Here is a 15,800-nt window from a genome sequence, read left to right as displayed (position 1 = left end):
TGGGGGGATCGTTACAAAACTCCTAACATCATGAATCAAAATCAGTTTAGATATTATTGAAAGCTATTACCTTGTGGGAGTTGGTACTATAGTAGCAATTGTTTTTGAGTGTCGTGGCCAGTAAGTCAACAGTGTGGGTCGGGACTAGTCCTTCAGAAAGACACTTTTGACATGTGGAGATTTGTATCAAATTTGTAAAAAGCGCTAAATAGTTATTATTATATAAGTTATTACACAAGCACGAGTGTAAGACGGAAAAATCTTCAAGCAAACTTGGCGCGTGACATAGAACACACAAGACGCAGGTAGTGATATTAGCTGTGCAATATAGGTTTTTATCACCACTCCATTCTGCAAATCTGATTGGAAGATAATTATGATTATTAACTGTCCTCTCCAGGGTGTTTCACAACCACTATTTGATGCGGGTTCTGGGTTAAAGGTATTTTTGTAAGTAGGGAACCTGACATGAAACAGTGAAGATATGAGGAACTAGGCAAAGCCTGACAATTTATTTGGGTAGACTAATTTTTGGTGACCTCCACTTTTTATTATTTACAGATGAGACGGACAGTGGTGGTACTTCATCAAGTGACACTCCCAGAGAGAGGAAGAGATGGGATAAGGATCGACCGTATACTCCAAGGAAGCAGCCACTGGAAGATGATGATCGCATTGAACCTCCAGCAGACGGAGCATACAGGTAAATCTAGATTTAAATGCCTGGACAAACCACAACAGTTTTATTGAGCTCTTGTGCCCTTGAGCATGGAATTTAACCATTACTGCTTCATTGGGCAGGTATAGTGCATTCTGCTCAACCAGCAGGGCTCCGTATGGATGATACCCATGCCTACATCCTTGTGGACTGTGAAGGGGAACCCTGTTTCAGCCCCGGGAGTATGTGGCAATGTGCCCATGGTGGCAGTTGATTTGGTCGATAGCCCAAATCAGTTAAAGGGAAGGTACACGTTTAGTAGTTACTCAAAACAAATATTAACTTAAAAACTGACTTGGTAATGAGCATTGGAGAGCTGTTGATATTATAAAACATTGTGGGAAACGACTCCCTCTGAAGTAACGTAGTTTTTGAGAAAGAGGTAATTTCTCACTAAAATAGTAAAAGACTTCTAGCTAGAAGTCTTTTATTCTTATCTGAAAGCACACAAATTCGTCCAATAAGGGTGTTTTTTTCTTTCATCATTTTCTCGCAACTTTGATGACCAATTGAGCCCAAGTTTTCACAGGCTTGTTATTTTATGGTTATGATGGGATACACCAAGTTAGAGGACTGGTCTTTGACAATTACCAAACATGAACCTTCCCTTTAAATGTAGCCCTCAATTTGGAGCGGCTGTCTGGCCTTGTGATATTTGGCGATTTATCATTTAAAAAAAAAAGCTGCATTAATGAAGAGCACACGGCTGTAAGAAACAATATTTTAAGATAGTCATCTAAAGTTTACACAAAAACAATTGCTGTTGATTTTGTCCACTACCTCTTAGAAGAGAGTTAAATATGTACTTTGTGGTTATACCCTGGTAGAAGGTTTATTATTATAATTTGTATTAATATTTATTCGCCCATTTCACAAAGTAACAACACATGTAGTTGCAAATCAAATTTTAGCTTACGAAAGAAAACAAACAAACATGTTTATATATTTTATTTTTAATTTTTAATTTTATTTTAGTCCCGATGAACTTCGACCCTCAACTCAAGTACAGACCAGGGCAGACCGACCGCCGACCCACATTCCCAAGGCAGTGAGGAGACCTGTCACTATGGAGAGAAGACCTCCAGCAGATCCCAGCTCAAGAAGAGCTCCACCACAAGAAGCACTCCAACACGGAGACTCATCCGAGGAACTCAGCATCCAGTCCTTCATCTCAGACCTGAGTCTGGAGTCAGATCAACTCTACAATCTCCTCGGGGAGCAGGGCGTGAGGAAACTCGGCTCCAAGCTGGCAAAGTTACAGCGGAAGATCGATCGGCAACGAGAACACCACAGGAGACGCTTAAAAGAACATGAACTACCGACGCAGGATGAGCAGAAACAGAAGAGTGCTCCTGTCATGGCGAGCACGCCTTCCTCATCAGCGGGAGAGAACATTGAGGATGATAGGAAGACTCTGAGACCATCTATTCCTCCTGCATCTGTCTTGAGTCCTGTCTTAGAGACAAGTCACGATCTAGAGTCATCGCCAGGAACCTCGGAGAGCACTTTGACAGATCAGAGACAATACTACCCCAAAAGAATGTCAAGTCACAGGCATAAAGATGACTTTTGCGTCGCCTACAGTAGCAGCGATGTGCAGAGTGATGCTTTGTCGGAGGCTAGTGTTTCATGTACGTGCAAGCCAAGATTCAAGCGATCACGTTCTTTACATGATATCCATGGTGTTGAGGAACCACACCAACCACAAGACAGACTGAGAGATGACGTCAATCAGAAAAGACGGAGGAGGGACGAGGAGAGTGTCAAGATGAGATCAAGGAATAATAGAGAGTCTCGACTGCCGACCCGGATACCTGCTGGAACGATGACTCCTGCTGTCAAAAGCTCTCAGATACCTCAGAAAAAGAGGGTTAGTCAATCACATTGTCAGAAACAAATATTTATTGACCTATTCACCTGGACCTAATTTCATAGCTCACGACGCTATAACAGGAAGCAGGTCCGCACTTGTGTCAAGTAGATTTCACAGATAAGCAGGAATTTTGACTTGCTCTTTATTTTAAAGCAATGAATGGTGATCGCCAGTGCAGGACTTGCCTTTGCAAATTTGAGTGTTGTCAACCTTTTGGTTGTTTTTTTGATCAGATTAAATAAACCAGTATTAATAGTAATCAGTAATCAGAGCCTTGAACTTTTGACCCTGACGTCATACCCGCAACAAATCTTGCAAATTACATCCAACAAAATCTATGTTTCATTTTGTTGCAAAGTTACTTTTGGAAATGCGGTTAATTGCAAAACCAAGTTATTACAAAGTTATTACAAATTGTAATTGAACTGGCAGTTTCAGGTTGACTACATGCACAGCCACTTTACTTTTTGTTACAAAGACACCAAATGAACAGCAGATAAATAATGAGTAAACTCTTTGCAGATCTTGTATTGGACATATAACATTAACTCAAGCACTTTTTACACGTAATTGACACAGCGGTTGTTATAAGATTGAGATATAATTTTTTTTTTTTTTACCCATACACCAATGTGTGTTAGCACTGTATACTCAGTACTTTCCAGAGTCATGTGAAAAAATATCACAGGCATACTCGGGTTGGATTCGAACCCACGACCCTTTTAATTCTAGAGCAGTGTCTTACCAACTAGACTACCGAGGTTGCCCGGTAGCTAGAGGCAGCTCTAGAATTGCAAGGGTCGTGAGTTCGAATCCCACCCGAGTAACATGCCTGTGATATTTTTTCACAGGACTCGGGAAAGTACTGAGTATACAGTGCTAACACACATCGGTCTTTGGGAAAAAGATTTTTTTTTAATATTCTTTATCCCCGATGCAAATTTAACATCTATTATAAGATTGAGATAACTGCTATATCTGTGGTTTACAAACTGTTTTCCATAAAATGGACACACACAATGGAGTACCCATGATTGTGGTTGTCCACATATTCATTTCTCTGTTCTAACAACATGTGTGTCTTGTTACAATGGCAGGGAACTGCTTTCACCGTTGAGTTTGGCACTCAGACAACCCCTGGTCTTAAGAACAAAGGAGGTGAGAAGACGACAAAGCAGCTTGGAGAAGCAGAAGGGAAAGAGAGCATCTTCAGACAGCCAAGATCAAGCTCAGAACCAAGCAAGGGACGAAGAAAGATACCACAGTCAGTATTTATTGCTTTTGAATTATTTTGAAAATCTGCTCCCGTAAAGAGCACCCTTCACTCATCAGTGTTATTTGCAGTAGACCTTGTGGCATGGCGCGGCGCGGCTTAGCGGTTAAGAGCTCTGGCTTCAAAACTCTGGTGTTTCTGATCAGAAGAGTAGAGTTGGTGTGTTCAAATCCCAGTTATGACACATGTGTCCTTTAAGCAAGACACCTTTTTATCCGCGATGCTTTGTCCCTCAGATGGGACGTAAAACCGTACTTGGTAACGAGTAATGGGGAGAGGTTGGTAGTTTAAAACATTGTGAGAATTGGCTCCCTCTGAAGTGACGTAGTTTTCGAGAAAGAAGTCAATTTCCTTGAATTTGATTTCGAGACCTCAGATTTAGAATTTGAGGTCTCGAAATCAAGCATCTGAACGCACACAGCTTGGTGTGACAAGGGTGGTTTTTCGTTCATTATTATCTCGCAACTTCAACAACCGATTGAGCTCAAATTTTCACAGGTTTGTTATTTTATGCATACATGTATGTTGAGATACAGCAAGTGAGAAGACTGGTCTTTGACAATAACCAAAGTGTCCACTGTCTTTAAAGAACCCAGTGCACTTACCGAAAAGAGATTGGGTTCGCCCTGCTGTTCCTGGCTATATAAGAAGCCACTGTTATTAAAGTAGTAATTTTTGTTGTTCCATTAAATATTGCCTAGGCGCCAGGTGTGTTTTGTGCTCTACCCGCGCATGTGCGTGTAAAAGTTGGCTGCACACACACTCCCTCTCATTTTATCTTTCTCGATATGGCCGCAGTCAAACCAGCACTGTATTATGTAGCGCTCTTATCATTTTAAGAGGACAACTCAGCACTTTTGTCAAATACTTTAGAACTCTCGTTGCTGTCGGTAACAAATTCACCCGTTGGACAAAATTAGTGGATCATTATATCTTCTTTGGCTAAGGTTTTGCCCTCTTATTCTTGATTTACAAAAGAGGCAAAGTAGCCAAATTTCCATTGAGTTTTTATCATTTTCATTTCACCTAGAGCAAAAAACACGCTTCTAAACATTTTTTGTTTCTCATGCAGACGTGTCAGGGAAGCCCCAGTTACGCCAGCTGTTGCCTGGTTCCAGCCAATCAGCAAGAAGATGCCATGGCAACAGGCTGAACCCAAACAACAGCGCCAACCACTCAGGGACAGGCAGCCAGTTGCAGGTCAAGGGTCACAGGGCAAACCCAGCCTACAGGTCAGTCACACCACTCTGCATCCAAAATCATTGATCAATATTTGTAATTCTATATAATAGACCTTTATCACGGTGCAGCCATTTTGAATTTTTCCCATTGATATCAACGTTACGGTTGCCAAACCGAGGGTGGAATAACAAAATAGTCTGGTTCCTAATTGCAAAATTATTATCAGCATACGTTATTGTTTTTCGATACGAGGAACATGACAGTGATGGAGCATTTAGATAGCGGTCTGTATGGGTGGGTTTTCTGTACACGGAGTGTGCGAGAGAACCATCAGTCCTCTTGGAAATGAGTACATCAAGGAAAGGTCATGAATCAGATGTCTCTGTTTCCATGGTGAACTGAAGTTATAAATGATAAAATTTGTCATAAGTTGTTGAACTTTTTTTTAAATATTCGCTTGTTAAATATTTGTTGGAACTAGGAAGCCTTTGAGAGCAACCAGACGATGTTTATCTCTCGTTCCCGTGAGAGGCAGAAGAAGATCAAGCTGGCTGCCGAGGAGCGTGAGATGCAGAAACAGTTTGATGAGGAAAGATTTAAGTTATTTCAGGATAACCGCAGTAAGAAAGTCAACCCTCAGGCCCATCCGTATAGCGGTGAGTAACCTAAGGAAGGTGTTTTGTCTGAGTGCACGGGACTCGAGCTCTACGCCCAATTTTATAGAGCTGCTTAAAGACACTGCACACTATTGGTAATTGTCAAAGACTAGTCTTCTCACTTGGTGTAACTCAACATATGCGTAAAATAACAAACCTGTAAAAATTTGAGCTTGATTGGTCGTTGAAGTTGCGAGATAACAATGAAAGAAAAAAACATCTTGTCAAATGAAGTTGTGTGCTTTCAGATGCTTGATTTTGAGGCCTCAAATTTGAGATCTCGAAATCATATTCACGGAAAATTACTTCTTTCTCGAAAACTACGTCACTTCAGAGGGAGCCGTTTCTCACAATGTTTTATACTGTCAATCTCTCCCCATTACTCGTTACCAAGTAAGGTTTTATGATTATAATTATTTTGAGTAATTACCAATGGTGTCCACTGCCTTTAAAGCACAAGAAGTAGTGAAGCACAAACAATATCATGCTTACCAGAATATGGTTACCGTCCAAACCACCATGTCACAAGTACATTTTTTTTTACTGGTATCCTGGTCATTTCTGCTTTAAAGCTGCAAACTGTATTTTTTTGTGTAATTAGCAGATGTGTCAATTTTTCGTCAACAAAATTGTCTGCAAATTCCGAAGATGATTTGTACCTAATTTAAGATTTTAAATTTGTTTAATTTTATTTTTCAAACAAATGCCAACAAAATCATCAATTCAATACTATATAGAAAGGTTTGCGGTAACACCATGTAATGACTATCTCTAAATGAGTTGGGATGGCTCTGAAACAAACCGTTGGTTTCTACTCCTGGTTGAAACCAACGGTAATTCTTTTCATCCCAACTCATTAGAGATAGTCATTACATGGTGTTACCGCAAACCTTTCTATATCGTATTTCCACCATGCAACGTTTCAAATCCTACTTATCAATTCAATACTATTTGTTACACACAAGCCCTCGCCAGCCTTTGCAGGTGGAAGTACTTTAATGTTATGATTTTATTAGCAGTATATATGTGAGCATTCGATACCTAAAGTTGTACTGTGTTATGTGTGATGATTTTCACTTTTCCATTGCAAAACAAATGAAAACTGGTTACAATTAATCTCAACTAATAACACCTTTTACCTTGTTTTCTTTACCTGCCTTTTAGACCAACATCATAAGCCCAAGAAGAGATTAATGTCTAAGAAGGAGATGAGGCAGCACACAGAGAAGTAAGTTATCCCTAAAGTCTCCTGATGATGACTAGAGCTAGCTAGTCGAATCATTGAGACCAGATTAGAACTCAATCCTAGGTAGTAAAGTTAGTAACGAAAAAGGGAAATTAGCAGTCCCTTAGTTTCCTACCCTCTGCCTAGGAGTTAATAAGCAGGACCGTTCTGTTCAGAACTGAGAAGTCTCCCGAATTCTGAGCTACTCGCTGTCAGTAGAATATATAGCAATACTAATTCTCAACAAAAAACAATATACACAGCAAGTATACGCAAATTGTGTTACCGCAAACCAAGTATACAACCTTCATGTACCCCACCCTCAGGTGTTTTGCTATATAATAAAGCTATAGTCAGACAAAACCCTTGTGTATTTGATAACTCAAGACAAAAACATTTGATTTGTCGAGGAGTTGATTTGTATTATCTTGTCTTCAACTTTGCAGAGAAACATTTAATCTTTTATTAAAATGAGAGACAAATCAAAAGATAGATATTGCAGATTTGAATGACAAGGGATTGACAACTGATTGACAATGACTGTCAAGGAATTGACAATGACAATGAAAGAATACTGGCAATGACAAACATTTTATTTCACTGTATGGCCTGGGAATTAGAGAATGAACTTTAAAGACACTGGATACCTTTGTGCCTTTGGTAATTGTAACAGACCAGTATTCTCACTTGGTGTATCTCAACATATGCATAAAATAACAAACCTGTAAACAATTGAACTAAATTGGTCGTCGAAATTGAAAGAGAGTGATGGAAGAAAAAACACCCTTGTTGCACAATGTGTGCTTTCAGATGCCCTGAATTTGAGACGTCAGCTGAGGTCTCAAATTCGATTCAAATATTTAAGTGAGAAATTACTTCTTTGTCACAAGGAGTTAAGACTAAGTTTAACCTAAGACTAGTCCTAGGATATAAAAAACATATAGCTAGTCCCAAGTCCTAACTCTTTGTGAAATCCACCCCATGAAATTGAGATATTACCTCTTTCTCAAAAACTATGTTATTTCAGAGGGAGCCGTTTCTCACAATGTTTTATACTATCAACAGCTCTCCATTGCTTGTAACCAAGTAAGTTTTTGTGCCTACAATTATTTTGAATAATTACCAATAGTGTCCAGTGCCTTTTAGAAAACATGAATACCAAGTTTCAGTAACAATGAGAGATAATTTTTTTCTTCTTCGTTTTCTGCAGGGTGTACAACAAGTTACCAGAGGTTGTTCAACGAGAAAAAGAGCGTAAACGACAAGCAGCAAATGAAACTAATAGAATTAAAGCACTGATATATAGAAAGGTAAGGCACTGGGGACAGTCACTTATAATGTTAAATTATATTATCTTCAAGTACGCGCTAACCCTCCAATCAGATTTGCAGAATGGAATGGTGATATAAACTTGCATGGCCTATATCACTACCTGCATCTTGTGTGTTCTATGTCACGCGCCAAGTTCGCTTGAAGATAAATACCTAACATGTATCACAAACGTGCCCGTGAAAATACACAAAAATATAGCGCGTCTGTGTCCCATATCCAACTCGGCTTTCGTCCTCGTTGGATATGGGACGCAGACGCGCTACATTTTCCGTATTCCACTCCCGATTGTGTGATAACTTATAGCATCAATAACTTGAGTTTATAAAGCTTATGGGAGATTGTGATCTTTCATTTACATACTAGCACTATTTTAGCACTTGAATGGTAGTATGAATGTCAGTGAAGCCAATAAGTAAATGATTGCATGAAAGATCGCAACTCAACATACATTGAAAACTTATCCGGCCTAGTATCATGATGTATTTCTGACTCAGGGCTGCTTTATGTTTTTGTTATATTAATATTAGTTTCATTTCTTTGGAATAAAAAGTACAATAATGCACATTAATAAGGTTGAAGACATTGAAAAATACAGCGAAGAGCAATTTAAATACAGTAAAGAAAAAGAAGCAGCTGGCACCCAAAGGATTGCCTAAAAAGAAACACAGTTCCTGTTGAGAGGCTCTCCTCTCCTACTTCTTAGGTTAACAGGTCTGGAGAAATATAGTTGTAATATTTCATTTCTCACTTAACTTCTTAATTGATTTACATAACAAGTTTGCCATGCCAGTCTTTAATGACACAACTATTTCGCCAAAATGAGTTGCAATCACGAACTGACTCTCAAAAACATCCTTGAAGAAAGTTTTCATATTTGTTTTTCTCTTCTTCTTTCTTCTATGCAGCAGTTGAGTGATCGATTAAAAAGCAAACCCTGGACAGGACCCTAGCATTGGGTAAATACATGCGTCGATGCAGTTTAATTCATTAATAAACCTTTATTTACCTCATTTATTGAAAGTGCCCAAGATGTTTAACTGAAATAACAGCAAATAACCATGTCAAAATTTCGTACTTTTTTGTTCTTGTGAGATCATCAATATTTATTATAATGAAGTAAAATGTGTGTAAATTTTCTTCTCACATTTTCCGTTTGTTTGGGGGTTTTGGTTCTTGGTGGGGGTGGGGGGGGGGGGGGGGGTTCGAAAATGGTACTGAGTGTGATACTGCTGTAGTAAAGGCTGTTTTTCAGCTGTTTAATGTTAAAATGTTAAAATACATAAATGGAAATGGTTACGGTATAGGGGCTAGAAGTCTTAACTTTCACTTTTTACCTACCATTATTTATCCTTTTTTATCCCATTGTAATTTGACTTCATGTCAAAGAGTGATTGTTAATATGGTCTTCACAAGCCTTGTTGATAACTAAAGCCAAGGCACAAGTGTGTTATGCACAAAGTGGAGATTTGCCCCAAAACGGGTCTTTTTTTAAACCTTGGGCTGCGATTCTGGCTTGGTCTCTGGGGTGGATTTCACAAAGGTAGTCCTAACTTAGGACTAGTCCTAGGCAATGCTAAGTTAGGACTAAGAGATGGGACTGGTCCTAAGTTACATGTAGGACCAGTAACTCTTAGTCCTAACTTAGGACCAGTCCTATCTCTTAGCATTGCCTAGGACTAGTCCTATTAAGTTAGGACTACCTTTGTGAAATCCACCCCAGGTCCTCGCTTGGGCTCCGATTCTGGCTTGGTCTCTGGTCCTGGACTGGGCTCTGGTTCCGGCTTGGTCTCTGGTCCTGGCTTGGGCTCCGGTTCAGGCTTGGTCTCTGGTCCTGGTTTGGGCTTTGGTTCCGGCTTGGTCTCTGGTCCTGGCTTGGGCTCCGATTCCCGCTTGGTCTCTGGTCCTGGCTTTGGCTCCGACTTCGGGCTCCGTTTCGGGCTTGGACTTCAGAATCAATTTTGGAGCAGTGTTTGTTTTGCATGATGTTTTGAACACTCGAATGTAGGCTGGAGACAGAGCCCTAAGCTGAGGTTTTGAAGAAGGCACAGGTTGACAAAAGATTACAGATATTTTCCTAGTCTCACTTGTTTCTCATATGTGGCCTTTATTCAGTTGAAGATCTTTCAAATCCATCTCCCTAAACACATGGCCTTCTATGAAACACATTAGCTATTTCAAAGACAGATAAGTACATTTATTTATATAATTGATATCCCTAACAAAATGAACATTCTGGGTGAATTTTATGACATCCTTTTGTTTTATAACAACACAGTAAAAACGTGGTCACTTTTGATGGTAACTTTTGATAGGTAAGGTATACCAAAACAGTGCATAGATATGTCAATTAGAACATTTGCTAAAAGAAACAAACATGTTTTATAGCAAAAACTAAAGAACAAATCAGCTCATTGACTTCAATATACTCATTTGTAGTAGTTAAATATTTGTCTAAGCGATCAACTTTGATTATTTCATGATGGTTCCCCTGTAACCATTTTTTTGAATCGGGAAAAAGAAAAGACGATTGTTTTGTGGAAAGGCTGAACAAGTATTTGAAGAATATACATATGAAATGGAGATCATATTTAAAAGAGTAACAAAAAATCTTGCATGAAATATGACTTTGTGCTTTTAGTACATATTATTAAAAATACTACCTTGTTGTAAATTGATTGAAAAATAATTAAAGACAAAAATAACTATGGCACAATTTTAAACTTCTATGAAACTTCACTCTTTGAATCTGCAGACACGATACAGAGTGTACGTCCCCAAGAGTAAAAAAGGAAAATTATGGCCAACCAATCCATAGTATGATCTTTATCGAACCTGGGGCAATAAGCTTTCCTCTGATCTCACATTCTTTTCTTCATCATACACCAACTTCCATTCTCCCTGAGTATGGTATGTAAAAGCCTTCTTGTAATAGTTTGGTGTGAAACATCATAGATCATGTAACCTTTGTTTAAAGGCAGTAGACACTATTGGTAAATTGTCAAAGACTAGCCTTCACAGTTGGTGTATCTCAACATATGCAAAAAATAACAAGCCTGTGAAAATTTGAGCTCAATCGGTCATCGAACTTGCGAGATAATAATGAGAGAACAAAACACCCTTGTCACATGAAGTTGTGTGCGTTTAGATGGTTGATATCGAGACCTCAAGTTCTAAATCTGAGGTGTCAAAAAAAAAATGGTCAAAAGTTACTTCTTTCTCAAAAACTATGGCACTTCAGAGGGAGCCGTTTCTCACAATGTTTTATACCATCAACCTGTCCCCATTACTCGTCACCAAGAAAGGTTTTATGTTAACAATTATTTTGAGTAATTACCAATAGTGTCCACTGCCTTTAACAAAAAGTGATCCTGTACATTCCAAGGCATTTCTTGGCAGGCAAGATACTGCACTGGTCAAAATGAGAAATTTCACATTTTAGTGTAAAATTTCTGCAGAAATTAAAAGACTTGTGAAAGTAACAGCTGTAAAAGTTGTGCAGTATTAAATAAGAAGTTGACAAAATTTACTAACAGAGCAATCTCAATAAAGTAGAGATTTTATGCCTTCTTCTATTGTGCAATTAAACAAATTGTGCCTGCTTGAAGTCCTAGGGTGGATTTCACAAAGAGTTCAGACTAGTCTTACATGTATCTCACTGCAGCCGGGCGAGAGCCCCGCAGCCCCCCTCGGCCCTACTTTAATAACGGACCGGGTCTTCACGCTAACGCTCGTGGGGGACGGAGCGCCGCTGGCCCCCACGAGCCACCTCTCCGACGAGTGCCTCCTGCTCTGCACTTTGCCGTGCACCCAGAACACCGTCTTTCCACCAAGTCGGGGCCCCGTGCCGGGGTACGATGAGTTATTCTCGGACATCCTTAGGACTAGCAATATGGGTTTTATACATCCTAGGACTAGTCCTAACTCCTTGTAAAATCGACCCTAGGGGGTAGACCCACAAAGATAGTTCTAACTCAGGACTAGTCTTGGGACTCTTTCGGGATAGGCTAGTCCTAAGTAACTCGTCCTAAATCACGATAAGACTAGTCTGTACTCTTTATGAAATCTACCCCTGGCTCTGTGGCTCCTTAGTAAACTTGTGATCTCACAGGTTACATTGCCGATTGGTAATTGATTTCAATTGCTGTCCCTAGGTTTTTACATGCCATTTTCGGAAGTCATTGATGCATGACCAGAGAAATGCACCCAAGATTTATAATGAACCTTATTTATAAAAAAATAAAAAACATAACAGTGGTCTTTAGGTAAGATTCGTGGTCATATTTTCCCTTTGTGGAGGGCACCCTGTATTAAGATCACCTAAGGATTGTCAACGTTAAAGTGTTCAGGAATCACACAAGAATTACGGCAAAAACTCAATGAATATTCTACAGAGGTGTTTTATTAAATGCATATGAAGTTTGAATATAAAATAGTGGGGTTGTTAACTCTTAATCTTGCCAATGGATCTGTAAAATGTATGAACTGTAAATTTATAGTAGTCAAATGCATTCTTGTCATGTTGTTTCTGTCAAAAAGTTCTAATGTACAAAATGTTGTGTAAATTGTGCAGAAAAATACTTTTGAATTTTATGATCCCTCTCCCCCTGCTTATTAAACATTTATATATTTTTGTTTGATTTGAAATTATGACCAAATTAAAAACATTCTAATGTCATTCAGATATCAATTTCCCCCTCCCCCAATCAAACATTCCAAAAGAGTCAACTCTGGACCAAACGTAGAATTTATGACTAATTAATAAACAAAAGTTATCTTTCCAAACATGTCAACATTGTCGAACAACACACACACATCAAATACAGAACAAATATTCTGAACATATCATAATATATACATATTAAGAACTTAATGTGAACTCTCAAAGAGAAAAAATAAGACCAGTTTTGGAAAAAAGTATTTCAGAAAAATATATTAACACATAGACATTTTGTAAAGTTATTTACATTTTTGTAAAATCATTTAAGTTCATTGACTGACTTATCATTTTTTAATAAGTATTTTGTCCTAGTTTTTCTGAGATTTGAAAATATGGAATTGTGTTATGATTAATCTGTACATATTGTGACAGGGTGTTTAGAGAACTGCATTGATTGTAAAATATTAGCAGGCTTTTCATTTGAAAGTAGCTGTAATGCAGGCCACATGCCAGTAGCTAAATTTAAAGTACTGCATTTAATGTATTCTGTATATATACTTTAAACAACAGCTGTGTTTTCAAAAATGTGTGTGCGTGTGTGTGCTCAAATAAAACATTGGGAGTATCAAAACAATAAGCATCTTTTGTGTTGTTTGTTCCCGAGTTTGTGATGTACCCGCTGTCAACGAATTGAAGTGTAGTACACATGTACATGTATTTAAAACCGCTGTGATAGCCATATAGACGATGTGACCTCTGACGTCACACGAAAACCATAACATGATTCGCGCGCATACCGCCGGGCAAAACCTTTGTGTTTTAGCAGCCAGCTAGAAAGTGTAGGCAATCTTAACATTGACTACGTGTCTTTTTGCCCGGCGAAACATGTTTTTTTGCAGCAGAGGGCGGTTTGAATGTAAACAGGTCACACCGTCTATACTGGACACTATTGGTAATTTCTCAAAATAATTGTTGTCATAAAAACTTACTTGGTAACGAGCAATGGAGAGCTGTTGATAGTATAAAACATTGTGAGAAACGACTCCCTCTGAACTAAGTTTTTGGGAAAGAGGTAATATCTAAATTTTTATTTTATCCAACACCAATATGTGATCCAAATGCTCGGTGCTTTTTGGGATAACAAAAAACCCAACTGGCATACTTCTTGGGTGGGACTCGAACCAACAACACTGTCATTCAAGTCCAGATGTGTTAACACTAGACCATCTACATGTACATGTAGTGCGCCCAGTGATAAGAAAATCTACATGTACATGTATCTAAGAACCACAACTATTTTTATCACTAACAAATAAGTATTTTCATCCCTGATGCATCTAGTTATACTGCTTTGAAACATTTCAAACTTTTAAAAAACATATTTACAAAAGGAGGTAACAAATAACCAGAAACATAAAATGGCTCCTAACCAACTACAACATGATATGTTTGAATGTATAGTGTCTTTATCCGTAGCTCGCTCCTTGCTCTTTGCCTAAACACAGAGGGCTAGTTTAGTTACGATGCCCCTATAATTTACATTAGATATCACTTCTTTTCAAGCTAAGTTTTCAAACCAACTTGCGTGTATGGATAAGCCATTTGCAAGTAAAATGTATGCGATAATGTCTGGTGTAATGACTTACTTAGTCACAAAATGGTAAACTAATTTGACGGTTGCTTTGTCGCACAGTTCAGGGCAAGCTTTTGCATAGTTATGTCAGAAATTATGACTCTGAAGACGAGCAGAGTACACTGTTGGAAACGTCGAGACCAAACCGGCTCTTTTCAGAGCCACCCCTCCTTCAAAAGAGATTTTACCCATGGTTGTACCCGCAAGTTTACTGTTAATATTTATATTTATAGTTGCTCTTAGTCTCCACACCATGCAAAGCTTCAAACACCATTTACCTATACACAACTCAGATAAATGAGTATGGCACTAGGCCTTCTGGAGGTTGATGAAACACAAGCGCTTTCCCCTCACTAGCAGAACTATCTTTAGTTATGTGGATTCCAATTTGAGTTTCCACTTGTGACCAATTAAATCACTGTATCACACATTATTCAAAATCTAACGCACCAATGGTTCATTGGGTGTGTTCGTTTAGCTTCCCTTGGTCGACCCGGTCTGCCCCTGGTGCATTCGAATAGCTTTGACGTCAATCCAGGGGCTCACCCGGGTCAGCCCCCAGTGCCCTGCTTGTGGAGTGGGTCACTTGGGGGTTGGCCCCAGGTACATGACGTCACTACAAGAGGGGTGAGTGGTCGTTCGTTTAGCTCTTGCCAAGGGCTCACCCGAGTGAGCACCGCAGGGTAGACCCAGGGAAGCTATGCACCCATTGAAACATGCTTGAGTATAGACCCCTAACATTATGACGTCACAAGCCCAAAACAGCCCTCTCACTGAGGTCAATGAAAAGTTATCATTGGCTGAGAGTGGTACTCTGCGCAAACTTGTGTGCACGCTTCCATTGTTTGACATTAAAGACACCAGCCAATGCAAGGGGTCCATTCTGAATAAGGCCTTGCATTGTGTTAAAGACACTGGACACTATTGGTAATTGCCAAAGACAAGTCTTCTCACTTGGTGTATCTCAACATATGCATAAAATAACACACCTGTGAAAATTTGAGCTCAATTGGTCATCGAAGTTGCGAGATAACTATGGAAGAAAAAACACCCTTGTCACACGAAGTTGTGTGCTTTCAGATGCTTGATTTCGAGACCTCAAATTCTAAACTTGAGGTCTCTAAATCAAATTCGTGGAAAATTACTTCTTTCTCGAAGACTACATCACTTCAGAGGGAGCCGTTTCTCACAATGTTTTATACTATTAACCTCTCCCCATTACTCATTACCAAGTAAGGTTTTATGCTTATA

The 15,800-nt window shown here is 39.0% G+C and overlaps 1 protein-coding gene across 3 annotated transcripts in view; it reads left to right on the top strand.

Moving 5' to 3' along the window:
• LOC117294586 overlaps positions 1 to 9,448 on the top strand; it is a 28,801-nt gene extending 19,353 nt beyond the window's left edge. For 2 of the 3 annotated variants that reach the window (XM_033777063.1, XM_033777064.1), the window contains 8 exons: positions 562 to 703; positions 1,694 to 2,588; positions 3,689 to 3,855; positions 4,937 to 5,096; positions 5,528 to 5,702; positions 6,867 to 6,930; positions 8,138 to 8,237; positions 9,165 to 9,448. In XM_033777063.1, coding sequence (XP_033632954.1) covers positions 562 to 703; positions 1,694 to 2,588; positions 3,689 to 3,855; positions 4,937 to 5,096; positions 5,528 to 5,702; positions 6,867 to 6,930; positions 8,138 to 8,237; positions 9,165 to 9,209 — 1,748 coding nt within the window. In that variant the 3' untranslated portion in view covers positions 9,210 to 9,448. The remainder of the gene's footprint in view (positions 1 to 561; positions 704 to 1,693; positions 2,589 to 3,688; positions 3,856 to 4,936; positions 5,097 to 5,527; positions 5,703 to 6,866; positions 6,931 to 8,137; positions 8,238 to 9,164) is intronic. The other variant, XM_033777065.1, reaches the window with a different exon arrangement.
• The last annotated feature ends 6,352 nt before the right edge of the window (positions 9,449 to 15,800 follow it).

This window comes from Asterias rubens, chromosome 9 (assembly GCF_902459465.1).
Source record: "Asterias rubens chromosome 9, eAstRub1.3, whole genome shotgun sequence".
Taxonomy (NCBI): Eukaryota; Metazoa; Echinodermata; class Asteroidea; order Forcipulatida; family Asteriidae; genus Asterias; species Asterias rubens.
The sequence above is the reverse complement of the archived record's forward strand: the minus strand, read 5'-3'. Positions and strand labels throughout refer to the sequence as shown.